Source organism: Amblyomma mixtum, chromosome 4, assembly GCF_055824585.1.
Source record: "Amblyomma mixtum isolate Tamu chromosome 4, ASM5582458v1, whole genome shotgun sequence".
NCBI lineage: Eukaryota > Metazoa > Arthropoda > Arachnida > Ixodida > Ixodidae > Amblyomma > Amblyomma mixtum.
The window spans coordinates 53110320-53124721 of NC_143015.1; the positions used below are offsets into that span (position 1 = coordinate 53110320).

General features: G+C 46.9%; 1 protein-coding gene across 1 annotated transcript in view; it reads left to right on the plus strand.

The window, feature by feature from the left end:
* Positions 1 to 1039: 1039 nt before the first annotated feature.
* Positions 1040 to 14402, plus strand: part of LOC149346494 (uncharacterized) — a 41140-nt gene continuing 27777 nt past the window's right edge. The window contains exon 1 of the mRNA XM_089541354.1: positions 1040 to 1703. Coding sequence (XP_089397480.1) covers positions 1084 to 1703 — 620 coding nt within the window. The 5' untranslated portion in view covers positions 1040 to 1083. The remainder of the gene's footprint in view (positions 1704 to 14402) is intronic.

The following is a 14402-nucleotide window of genomic DNA, read 5'->3' on the forward strand; positions in this document are numbered from 1 at the left end:
GACCCGAAACACGCGCGATCGGTCCCGGCCACGGTTGTCACACTTCGACGCAGGTGAAACGCTATAGGGCTTTGAACTATGCGTTGTCAGTTCATCTTAAAGAACCGCAGGTGGTCGAAATTTCCGGAGCCCTTCACTACGGCGTCGCTCATAGCCTGAGTCGCTTTGGGACGGTAAATCCCCGTAAACCAAACCAAACCAAACGAAACCAAACACACAAAATCTAGGAAGAAGTATTTGTACCCTAAAATGCACTATCGCAAGATGAAAAGCTTTACATCACTGTCCAAAAAAGCGCGAACAGGCAAATGGTCAACTGTTCACTGTTCCTAGTAGTAACTTCTTCCTTGTACAGCTTTAAAGATAGCCGTAATGACTGTATTTTTCATATACATAAGAAATCAGAACTTTTGTCATGTGTGCAGGGTGCTACATGGCGGTTCAAGCAATCGGACGCGCGTCGCATCGGTTCCGCACATTTTGCGCAAATTCCACCGGACCAAATCATTCTCGACACCGGATTTTATTCGGAACGGAAAGATATCAAGTGCTGGATCCCCAGGATAGAAATTTCAAGAGGTAGGACCAATTTTCGGCTTTCTACCGGACTTGAAAGTTATAAAGCGGGCGCCGGCCCGCTAACCCTAACGGGCCACCCAGCGGGCCACCCAGAACATGGGCCGCTAACCTTGTCGACGACGCCGACGCCTAGCATCGACGCCGTTTCACAGACGCACCATATTCCATATGGCGGGGCCCAGCCAAGACAACGATGTGCCACCACAATCATCAAACGTCCTTCTCAACGAATTCCAAGAGATGGATGAAGACGACTTCGGAGCCGCCGACTTGGGAAGTGAGGACGAGATCCCGTCCGACTCCTCGTCGAAGCCAGCCGGGTTCAACAACGATGCCAGCTGGGAGCTTGCACAATCCAAGCGGCAGAGAAAACTTCAAAGGCGAAAGGAACGCAAAGGCACGGGAACCGGCCCGGACGCCGATCCTCACTACGGAAAATTACCGAGTGATGCGACCGGCTGCAACAAGTATGGATCAAGGGAGCAGAGCAGGCCTAGGCGAAGAATGCCGCCACTCCCCAGAAGCGACTACAAGATCATTATTCGACCCAAGAAAGGACTCATGGTGAAGTCCCTCACCACCCACCAAGTAGCGCGCGCAATTGTCATGGCGTGCGGCCAGCAATGTAAGGACGAGGACCTACTTGTAAGTCTTCGCACCGGATCCAATATCATTATCCTTAGCACCCCGCACGGGCAAACGGCTCAGCTAGTGCGGCACATTACCCGTCTCAAATTCGACGGAAAGTCTTATGATGTAAACGCTTACGTGGCAGCACCGGAAGACGTCCTGCGTGGCGTGACCCACGGTGTAGAGCCAGGTACCCCTCCCGAAGAACTTAAAGCACACCTACGGGTCAGAACTCAAGGAGTTACCATACTTCAGGCAAGGATGCTCGGAAAATCCAAGACGGCAGTGCTCACGTTCGACGGCCAAGTCTTGCCGAAATTCGTCATTTATTACGGAGGTGAAGTACCATGCTACCAGTACCGCCCCACTAGGCAAGTGTGTTACGTCTGCTTCCAGCAAGGACACCGTTCCGACGTGTGCCCCACACCGAACACTATTGTGTGCGGCCTGTGTGGAGTTTCAAACCCGCCCGCCGACCGCGAGTGCACGCCCAAGTGCATAATCTGTGGCGAGGCACACCGGACCGGATCCAAGGAGTGCCGAGAGAGATTGAAAAAAACCAGGCCAAAACCCACAGGAGAAAGAGGACGGAGCGACCAACGCGGGCGACCACCCAAGCGATGGCTCAGCTCAGAGGGAGAGACGTCGAGGAGCCGATCGAGGTCCAACTCCTTCCCTCCTCTACCACCAGCCGGCCCACAGGAGGGGGAGAAGCAAGAGAAAAAGAAGGTTTGCCAGACAAGCGGCAGCAAGGTGAGCTGGGCTTCTACCACTGCTTCGCACTCGATAGGAAAGGGTAGTGACATAAACAACACAAACAACAAAGACAGTCGCGTCACAGAACCGAAGGACGCGAACAGCGATGCGCTCAGACGCGAGCTAGAACTCGCTCGAATCAAACAAAACGAGCTCGAACGCAAAGTTGAGGAAATCACAAAAACACTAAAGGAACAACAGCGGGAACTCGACACGACTAGAGCCCTTCCAAAACAACAACCACAGGCATCGAATGAAGGAGACCTTGAAACACGAATGCAAGAGATGATGCAGCAGATGATGCAGGATATGATGCAGCAAATCCAATCGCAAATGCAACAGATGCAAGTACAATTCCAAGGGCAGATCGCATAGATCAGAAGCGCTTTTCGAAAACAAAAACATACCGAAAACATTAGGGAGAGAGCGTACAACCGTCCAGCGCTAACAGCTTTCGCAAGCGAACAAGGCAACAGCAGTGACGCGTAAACATGATCAATACATATCGGCAAGAACAAGAACACTTAGATATTTGGCAATGGAACTGCAGAGGCTTCCGCAAAAAGCAGGCCCTTTTAAAACAATATATAAACACACAACTGACACCTCCTGATGTAATTGCGCTCCAAGAGACTGGAATCAAGCCGACCTTACAAGGGTACGAGGTTTACGAGAGTCAAAACGAAGGTAAAGCGGCCGTCCTAGTCAGCAAAACCATTACCGCCATCAGGCACGATACCATCGCTGACACCGACATCGAGCACGCGCTTGTTGAAATTATTCCGAAAAAGCGAAAGGGAAGCAGCACGTTCTTACTTAACGTGTACAGCCCGCCGAGACAAAGAAAAGCCAAGCTCTTCGAACTGTTCTATGGAGCGCACAAGCTGGCCAAAAAAAATGCACTCATCATCGTAGGAGATTTCAACGCCATGGACAGGAGTTGGGGATACCAGAAACAAGACATCAAGGGAAGAACATTAGTGGAAGTAGCGGAATACTTTGGCTGCCAGTCTAATCACAGATCCTGAAACCCCCACGAGAATCGGAAATAGCGTGAGCACGGACACATGCCCGGACCTCACCTTCGTAAGGAAGAGCAGGGAGTCACAGTGGGAAAATATGATGGAAAATCTAGGCAGCGATCACTATATCCTCCGGACACGAATAGCATCCGACACTATAAGAGGCCAGATTGGACAGGTGAAAATCACTGACTGGAACGCGTTTCGCGGGGCTTGCAATAAATCTGAAGGCAGTATCCAATCACTGGAGGAATGGAGCGGCATGCTGAGAGAAACGCGACAACGATGCACAAAAAGTCTAAGGAGAACGACAGCATCGCCCGAAGTAGACGCCCACCTCCTCAGACTATGGGAAGCGAGACGCAGTCACACCAAAAGATGGCGGAAGCAAAAACACAACAGTAAACTAAAACTAAAGATAGCAGCAATTACGGCAAAGGCGGAAGAATACGCGATGCATCTCGAGAAACAAAATTGGGAACAACTCAGCGACTCGCTTAGGGGAACTCTAGGCACGGTCAGAACCTGGAATCTCTTAAGAGCACCAATCGATCCGACAAAAATAAAATCAGAAACAATAAAGCCATCCACAGGTTCATCCACTCCTTCGAGGGATCAGACATCACCCTACTGGAGAAGGCACGAGAAAAATGTTTCGGCGATCACAACCCCCCGCGATACCAAGGAACGTATCGAGGAGCCGAAAACGAGAAACTCGACCGCCCCATAACTGTGGAAGAGGTTTACGCGGCCATAAAAAGCACCACCAGAAAAACGGCAGCCGGAGCGGACAGAATCGACAACGCCCTAATCCGCAACCTGAGCGACGACCTCATACAAGAGCTCGTCAGCTTTCTTAACAAACATTGGGAGGCGGAGACGGTTTCCGAAGATTGGAAACACGCCGAAGTAATAATGATACCTAAACCTGGTAAAAAGCCACATAGCATAAAGGAACTTTAGCGGCTAAAGTGCTGAAAGGCGAAAGCCTGTGTGCTGCATTCTGCTACGTGATTGTTCACTGCACATTTTGTTGGTGCATTAATTAACTGCCAATTAATGACGCTTAAGCTTCGCCTTTAGAAGTGGAACGCGACAGCGTGTTGTAGCGCTGCCACGGAGTCCAAGGAACGCCACCACCCGTTCGGCGCGATGCGTTGCCCCTTGAACGCAACGCTTTTTGAGGAAAGGAAATGGGGCTGTAATTCTCTGTCATCTCGGTGGACACCTGAGCCGCACCGTACAGGAAGGGAGGAAGTATGAGTGAAAGAAGAAAGAGGGGCCGTAATGAAGAAAATGAAAATTGTATTTGAGGAAAGAAAATTACGCATTAACTGTCTCATATATCTGAGTAGACACTAGTCGAAAATTGTATTTGAGGAAAGGAAGTTGCGCAGTAACTGTCTCACATATTTCGGTGGACACCCGTCAAAATTCGCGCGCGGTGACATCACGACAATTTGGACCAATCTGAAACGCGGACAATTCCGCCTTGCTCCTCGGTAAATTGGTTTCTGAGGAAAGGAAATCTGTCTCTCATATCTCACTGGACACCTAAACCTCACCGTAACAGGAAGGGAGGAAGATGGGAGTGAATGAAGACACCGTATTCACTAGACGCACCTTTGTTCATTCCAAACCATCGTGCTGGCATGGCGGAGTGGAAGCGTGCTCGACTCGCACACCGCAGACCGGGGTTCGATTCCCAAGCTCAGCAAGTTTCCTACTTGGTTTTATTTATTTATCTGGTCGGACTAGAAAGGTTAATTAGACTAATTAGTTAAGTAATCAATTAACTAAACTCAAACTTACTTGGAGCATCACTATACGACCCCTTTAATTGGTTGCATGGTTAGTAGAAAAAGTACAATTGGCCCCGATTGAAATTCGCGCACTGTGACGTGACGCCCGTTTCGACCAAGTGAAAAGCGTGACATTCTCTGTCGACAGCTCCTGCTTACAACGATGAGGCATTAAAGGCTTCCGCCTTAAAATTGAAAACCTCAGGCCCATATAACTCACCACGTGCCTTGGCAAACTTTACGAACGGGTGGTAACTTTAAGAATGCAAAATTACATGGAAGATGACTGTGTACCACATACCATGTTCGGCTTCAGAGCAAAGCTCTCGACGCAGGCACGTTCTACTCCAAATACAAGAAGATGTGCTGAGAAACGTACCTCGGACGGGAGAAAATGTCATAATGGCCCTGGACATCAAGGGGGCATTCGATAACGTCAGCCACGAAGCGATCCTTACGGGCCTAGACAAGCTGGATTGCGGACGCAGAATCCACGGCTTCGTCAAAGCCTTCCTGTCCGACAGAACTGCCACCATCGGCATAGGAGACCTTCGATCGGACAAAATTCGCACTCCAAACAAGGAAACACCCCAAGCATCAGTTATCTCCCCCCTACTCTTCAACATAGCTATGATAGGCCTAGCTCGAAAACTAGAGAACATCGAAGGCATCAGGCATGCAATGTATGGTGACGATATAACAGCCTGGACAAACACGGGCTGTCTCAGAGAGAAGGAAGAAAGGCTACAGCAATCGGCCTCTTGTGTAGAGCAATACCTCGCAGAAAGAGGACTCGCATGCTCGACCGAGAAATCGGAGCTGCTGAGAGTCTGGAGAGGCAAGCAAAACCGGACCGTCCCAACCAACGAGGACCTAAAACTCAACGTCTACCTAGACGGGACACCCATACCCGAAAAGACAATAATAAGAATTTTAGGCATGTGGGTTCAATCCCACCACGCAGTACTCACACTTTTACCCTGCTCAAAGCAACAACACTACAAGTCTCACGCATGATCACCCGCATCACCAACAGGCGACATTCATGCGTGAAGAGGACACACTCAAACTAGTCAGAAGCCTTGTATTTAGTAGAATCACGTACAGCCTACCCTACCAGTGCCTCAACAAAAACGAAATACAACAAGCGGATGCCCTGCTACGCAAAGCGTATAAGACAGCGCTCCGACTTCCGCGCAACACGTAAACAGAAAAACTCATGGCCCTGGGATTACATAACACCTTTGAGGAGCTACGAGAGGCTCAGCTTGAGTCGCAAAAACTCAGGCTGTTGCAGACAACGACTGGAAGAGCGCTCCTGCAGAGGCTCGGATACCGCGAGCAGATGCGAGAAATGACGAGGACGGCAACGATCCCCGACGAGCTTCGCAAGACCCTCAAGGTAGCGCCAATACCAAAAAACATGCATCCCAACCATTCATCGAGGCAGAAGAGAAGCGAGGGCCGAATTCATCGAAAAAACATACGCTCCTCAAGCCACGACCGTGTATGCAGACGCGTCTTGGAGAGGAGGAGACACCAAAATCGCTGTGGCGGCGGTGGTCGATTCGTCTTTACGCGAAATGACCAGCGCGTCTCTCCGAGGCTGCACAGCTGCAGAGTCCGAGGAAGTAGCCGTTGCTCTAGCGGTGGCGGAGGGCTATAGAACAGGGCGGTCGCTAACAATACTCACCGACTATCAAACAGCCTGCCGAAATTACATGAATGGCAGGATAGGTCGTCACGCGCTCCGTATACTCCTCGCAGCGAGCGACAGAATTAAAAACCGGGAAACACAAAGCGACAAGATCCCACACAAAATTGTGTGGGTACCGGGGCACACGGGAGTGGCAGGGAACCAAGAGGCCGACAGGATAGCTCGAGGATACATTACTTTCCGAGCATCCGACGAGCCCGCGGAACTCTCGCCAGCACCCAGGGATTACTCAGCCTTACTACAAAACTACAGAGGCAGAAGATTGCGATACCCCCCACCGCACAAATCTCTCAGCAGAGAGGAAGCTGTCACTTGGAGACAATTACAAACAGGCTCTTTCCCAAACCTACATATACTAAACAAAATGCACCCTACCATATACGCGGACAAATGTCCCTGGTGCGACGGAAAACCTACTCTCTATCACATCACATGGGCCTGCCAAAACATAGACGTGGTCCCGAAAATACAAAACCCGAGTGCGGAGCAGTGGGAGACTCTGCTGTCCAGCGACCGCTGTGAAGACCAAGAAGGTCTGGTACAGCGAGCTCAACGGGCGGCAGTGGCCTGGGGAGCCCTGGACTGAGGGCAACCGACCACTGATTAGAGGCGGACGACCTCGACAGAGAAGACTCCTGGGGGTAGAATCAAGGAGAAAACGTCTCTGAAGATGCCCTCAAACCGCAGGAAAAAGGACTAGAGTAAATAAAGTTTTTCCTTCCTTCCTTCATGTGTGCAGCATGCACACAAAGCCATCAACAAAAAAAGCAAAATAAACACTTAATAAACTGCCCAATTATTTCAATTCACAGCTCATAAGAGACTATAGCCACAGCCGCAAATATAAAATCTACAATTCGTTGCACCAAGTCGGAACTAAGGCGGAGAGCGGCCAGGTAAGTGGCGAAATATGCAGTCTTGCAGAGAGTGGATTTATGAAAGAACTCGGCGAAAAATAGGCGTCGCAGAACGCAAGAACAGCGCAGGCCTCCGGGAGTGAAAAATTCACAGGGCGAAATGGAGGGCGAGAGAATCTAGAGCTGTGCACAATTTTGCGGAGTGACCAAGCAGAGGAGAAACGCGAGGGGCAAGATCAGAGCTTGAGTTGTCCGCCAGCTGTGTTTAGTGTGGCAGCACAGTGACGATGAGAAGCGCCGCCTATCGGGAATGTTTTGCCACCTGTAGGGGCTCGGTGGCGGGAGTGCAAACGGCGTTCTAGTGGCGTTGTAAAAGTTTGAATGCAGTGTTGCTACTTGAATAGTCCCGTGATGTGACAATCCTAATATATGCTGTATAGTCCTGTGGTATGACAGTTGCTTGGTCACGTGGTATGAATGTTGCCTTGTATATGAAAGTTGTCTTGCCTACTGAAAGGTCACGCGCTACGCGAGTTGCTTGGATGTGTGGCATGCTTTCGCACAATATAGCAACGCTAAACCGCCAGCCACTTCTTTGCTATGACCTTGCATGTTATCGGTTTGAGTAGCCCAAACGTGATCGAAGACACGCTAGCCATATAAAAGCGCCAGTTCTGAACAGCTCAATTACTAGTACACAATCTAAAAGGCGCATCATATTCTTTAACACGCTATGCGATATCGTCATGCTAGCCGTACTATTGTCTTCGACTCGGTAGACTTCTCCACGGGCTTAAAATCGACTCGACTCATTCACTGCTATTTAATTTTGATCTCGCAAAGCATAGAATGTGTTGCTAAGAACGAAAGTAAAAGGAATACGCTGTGGACCTATTGCGAAGGGAAACGTTCAGCTTCGGCATCTGCAGATTTGTAGCTGTATTCGCTTTTCTAACTCACTGGCGCAAGGTATTTTCTAAGCGCTCTCATGACAGGCATGGTTTCTCTTTCTGTCCAACATCTTTCTAAATTTAATTGCCATTTGACCTGATTAATTTGGGATGGACACTTCGCAATAGCTGAGCACCCAGTACTTTCCTCAATGAATCAGTCGTGCTTGGGAGGTACCCATATTTCCAAGTGTATTACTCCGTTTAAAGCCCTGACTTCAGCCGTTTATCTTGTAAGGTTGAGTGTAATTGAAATAGAAACACACCTGAGCTGCAGCCATATTCCGGTAGCAGCTGCAGGAATCAACGGTGCTAGACTACTAAAAAGGAAACAGCTTCGTGAATAGATAGTGCAGGCTGAAAGCAAACCAGTACAACCGCCGACTTCTAGAACTGCTCAGAGAAGAGGTATCCACATCAAGCATACATCTTATACGGAACATTGATTCTAGGCGTCTTGCAAAGCAGCTGCTGTGGTCTACGTCTTATAGGGTGTAGTAATACTTTGTTCACAGAAGTATTTACTGAAATCCAACCATTCCTATTAAGTACTAAGGGCTAGACAATATCAGAATATAATTTGAAATGATTTATTTCAGTGCTTAGCAGACTGAGAAGAAATGTCGAAGCATATGCATCGTTCAAGCAAAAGCGTAAGATTTCAGCTCTTGCTAAAAAACTGATAACAAAACATTCCTGAAGAAAGACGAAACTTAGATTTGAAACGGGATTGCACTACTCTTAATAAAGTCACGTACGCAACAGGGTTTGAATCTGTTGTATTCTTGTTCACCATCTGCCTCGCACAGCAATGAAAGAATCAAATATAAGCTTTAGGTCCGCGTAAGAAATGAAAGGAGAACCACCTATTCAGCAGTTTTACTGATAGCCTGTTTCGTTGTCACACCTTGAGAAGAACAGCCAACCCAGACACGGTTCTAACTTCAAAATAAAATAAAATATCTGGCTTAATGTGCCCTACGGAACCATGGGTAATGATCAATTCGCAAAGCTCGCACACCTTTTCTCTATGCATGTTAGCATTCGCTAAATGTAGCATGGTTTTCTCTGCGGTATAAACAAACAAATTTTTTTCCAGCGAGCTATCTTTACCATATTTTGCACAGAATGCAATGCTTTGCGTCCATTTTACCTATTTCTAGACAGGGATATTCGTGAATTGTCCTCAGGAACAAGCTGCTTGATTAACGGCATGATTAACTGGTACTCATGGTGCACTGTTTTTCGCTGAGCTGAAAGCAGCAAAGAGCTCTAGCATAACACCGCGTTTTTTATTGTTCTGGCACGCAGACTAAAAGGAATAGAAATAACTCACAGCTGCTGGCCATTTTTGTTGAAGAGAGAAAAGCGAAGACGGTGATCGACCAAGCAAGCATTATGTGGAATTGTAATTTTATCCTAGTTGCCTGTGCGGATCCCGCTCAAGTCCTACAAAGTTATTTCTGTATAAATCGCAGCAAACATACGATGTCCCGGCTGTATTGAAACGCTAATCGTGCTTGAAAGCATGATAGTAAAACATGTGGCTCGTTGATGCAGAGGTCGTCAAAATCACAAAACGCAAAAGCCTAAATTTCAGGCAGATGTAGTAGAAAATGTGCCTGTTCTAAGCCTCAGCATTTAAAAACACGAGGCAGGATTACGAATTTTCGACTGGTAGGCATACACGCAAGAGCTAGTGTCTTTAAAAATCCAAGCGAATGACGCACAATGGTAGAGATTGAGATTGTATTCCTGCCCTGTGCGGCGCAGTGAAAATCTATCGACCCCTGGCAGCATAGTAGAACATGACACCTCAATGTACAGGCGCGGCCATAAGTAAACGGAGCACGCTATCGCGTTCAAAGTGCAATCACTATTCTTCACTGGTAATGAAGAAGCGTTGTTTGTCTACAAGAAAGCCCACCAACCTCCGCTACCAGCATGTGCACACCACTGCTGGAAATTTCAATTAGGTGACGCGTGAAAAATAATCGAAGACAGTTGCGTGCTCCGTTTACTTTTGTCCGCGCCTATACTTCTTCCAGTTGCCTTGTATGTCCTTAAATATGCGTCGTATACTTAATTTTGGTTTAGTCTGGTAACAGGAGAGTATATAAAGAGTTCAGTCCTGTTTTTCGCAACATTTTTTCCACAAAATATCCAAGTGATCCATCTTGACCCTTGCCTCCTCAGCTAGACATGCACCCATGCAATACATGTTTAAAAGAATGTAATGAGGGAAACTCAAGCCATATTCTTACTTATGCCTATTGTGTAATATATGCGTAGACAACGAAAAAAAAGTGACCTGCACATAAAATCCATTGATTTATATTTGCATCATACACCAGAAGCAATTACACAATAGCTACGCGCCGAATGAAAGAGATTAAAGTTAAAAGCACTTAAAGCAACCTAAATTTAAAATGGCATCTAATACTGCTCAAGTAGGTAGAATGTTTTTAGTTTCGAGAGAAAATTAAGATCTAGTTTCAATATTTTAGAAAGCAGGTTCCGAAATATGGCAGCAGGCAGTAGCATACATGATCTTTCTTTTACGAAAAAGAAGGTTACAGGAGCACTTGATTTGATTCCTTTTTTATTGGGAAGAATATGAAAAAGCAGAAAAGCGTAGTACAATTAAGTTACTCTTTGGTTGAAACCCACACAGTTTCTTCACAATGTCGGAAGAAAAGAACGGCATCATTTTTCAATCGTGGTAGTGTGTAGTGGGTTTGACCATAAGCTTGCTATAGATGATAATTTATATCGCTCTTCTCTGTTGTGAATATTTCATTTGGGTGATTATTATTCTTTACTCAATCCATGTTTTCCAGAATTATTATTGCTTTATGCTAGGGCTCCTTGGCACCTCACAGTTATAGTTAGCTCTTTGCTTCTCTGAACTCACTGCCCACTTCTGCAGTGCAACGCCTGGCTCACCCCTTCAATTGGAATCTACATATCGGCTTTATATCTTTAGCTGCTCGCGGCTCAGTGCATCATTTCCTCGTCAGCAAAGGTAGGTTTTGGACCAACTGGTCCGACACACTTTCAGAGAAAACCGTGACTTCAAACAGTTTCTGGTCAGGTTCTCCTTTTGTCGCAGCGACACAGGGATGAGAAGTTTTCAGAGTGTATTGCGTCCCGGGTATAATATGCCGGAACCATGGTGGAAAATATGTAGGTAAGTACACAGCGGCCCGCGCCTCTCTCAGATAAAGTCCCCTAGTTTCTGGAAGTGCCACGAGATGGCTGTTCGATCGGCGAGGCTACGCTTTTCTATGGGGAACGCGCGCTTTGTGAACGCCATTTTCCCGAAACCTGTGGCTGATGCAAAGAAGAAAACACATGTGCCGCTTTTTTTTTCTGCACCGCTTCGTTGCCAACGGCAGTTCTGTGAAGCAGCGGCTTCGCGCTGATTTATTTGAAGGCGAAGAATGCGATGAGTTCTGGCGGGTTTTTTGAACGTGTAACATAAATAAGTGCCGGTGCCCTGATAACCGAGCATGTAACCATCGAGCGTCTTTTTTGTTTTCTTGACCTTTGGCTCATGGGATCGGGCGTTAGTAGGCCCCTTTCATTCGTTCGCCTGCTGCGCGCCCTGCTCGTTCCCTCGCTAGTTAGCTGGTTTCTTAAAACATTGTAGCATTTGCTATAACTTTCGTGTCTCGTTCGTACTTCCATACACTTGCTTATTATACCATTCGTTTACGCACCAAGGCAGGTGATGGTGCAGTCCCGATGATCCTGTCAGTGGGTGCGCTCATGCGGAAGAGTATGGGACTTTCATAAACCTGTAAGTTCCTTCCTTAGCTTGAAAAATGACCAATATTTTTCATCTGTTTTCTTCAAGTGCTCTTCGCTCACCCTCAGCGAGCTCGCTCAGCACCACGATATACGACCTTTATTTGAAGCAGACAAGAGTGCCATACTTGGTTCTTAGTGTACTTGCAATGCAAATATTTCGGTCGTTACCGCTATGCACACAGATAATCAGGGAGAGATGTCGGTGGAGTGTATTTTTCCGCTTATTTGGATGTGTTTTCTTCGAGTTTCTCCCGATAGCGCACACAAGCACGCACATTGTTTTTACCAGTCCCCTTGCTTTCATTTACTCTAACTAAAAGTGCAACAACTGTGTTGTTGCACTTCTCCTTGCTGCTCTCTAAGGCGTAAGGAATGATTAACCTTAACAGTTTTAACACGCCAATAAAAAATTATTCTGGTCTTCGCTTCTGCCATTAATGCCAGGGAGCTCTCGAACTTTGACTGGGCCACAGTCTGCACTGAAACGAGATGAATGTAATGACTTCTATTTACTTCTCGCTACCCATTTCATTCGTACCACACTTTTTAGCGCGTCACTTCTTTGTTACTGAATTTTGCTGGTATTGCCTTTCCGACCGATGCCACTAACTCGTCGCACTGCATTTAAGCATTTTTTTCTTATACTTACAAAAGAAATAAATTCGCTCACATCGTACGGCCATAATGGCCGTACTGGAGAACGGCAACCCTGAAAGACTTTTTTTCGTAATCAGGAGCTATTGCTAACAATGTATGTGATCAAAACAGTTACATTGTACAGTTTACCATAACGTTTGCTCATTGTCGCTCAGTACGTAGCTGTTTCAGTGAGTTTAAGCAAAACATTGAAAATACAACCTCGTGATGGCACTGAAAGATGTTGATGCACTGAAAGGCACTGTTGCAGTTTTCAACAAAGCACTTGCGGGACATTGCTGCAGTTTACCGACCACCAACGTGCCGCTGGGGAAGGACTGGCGTAAAACCGCACTGCCGTGAACCGCACTCAGCTAATCTCAGCTTGCTTAGAGTGCCACGACGATGCTGCTGGAGACAGCGCAAGGAACATTTCATGCATGCGAACGGCTTTTGTGACGTAAAGGAACCGTGCAATATCTGCAAGGCTGCTATCGCAACGTTATCATTCATTTATCTTTTCTTTTTTCCGGTGAACTTTCATCGCTTCATCGACACTGACGCTGCGATCAGCGGCCCGGTTCGGATGACGGGGCTGTTACTTTACATTGTCGCTTGCGGCCAGCGCGCCGCCCGCACATTGTCCTCACCTGTATATCTTACACCGTGACTGGAACTGAAGACACATAGCTCTATTGTGTCGGTAATTTTTGAATGAGCCTTTCAGATTATCATAAACCTAATAAGATTGACTTGCGAGAAAAAGTGCATTCATTATTCCAGGCAACGCCGGGGAAGAGGTACTCTTTATTTCTCTCAACTGGAGTTTCTGAAATATGCAGAGCTAGGTCTAACATAGCTCAGGGAAATTCTAAAACTAACGCTTTGCTCATTTCGGCAGCATCAAACAATGACTGCTGGCCAATTTTTTGAAGACCAAAGTAGTCATACACACACAAAATAAATCTCCACAGGTTGCAGAACATGCCTGCCCCCAGAAGAGCCCAAGGGTTTGCTCTTACACTTCTCAAGCCAAATGACCAGTTTGCACTCCTTAGCATTGCAAATCTGGACTAGGAGCTCTACAGAAACACGCACAGGCTTTGGAGGCAGTTTTTTCCTGTGTGTTATTTTCCAGTGTCATTACTGGCGTGATCAGAAAGATCTTTGCGGGGAAGTTCGTGATCCCAAGGATATGGAGCAGGTGATTGGTCCAGTCCCGATGATCCCGTCAGTGGGTGCGCTCATGCGGTAGAGTATGGGACTTTTATAAACCTGTAAGTTCCTTGCTTAGCTTGAATAATGACCAAAATTTTTCATTCGTTTTCTTCAAGTGCTCTTCACTCGCCCTCAGCACCATGATATACGACCTTTATTTGAAGCATACAAGACTGCCATACTTGGTTCTTATTGTACATGCAATGAAATATTTCGGTCGTTACCGCTATGCACACAGATAATCAGGGAGAGATGTCGGTGGAGTTTAATGTAATTTTGGTTATTTATTATTATTTTCAACGCCTATCGTCAAGTGCACGTGAAGTCACTATGCACTGTGTTGTGGCGTCACTGATTTCACAACACAAAGAAGGCGTGTTTCCATAGCACATTATATTGACGGTATGCATCACGTATCTGCA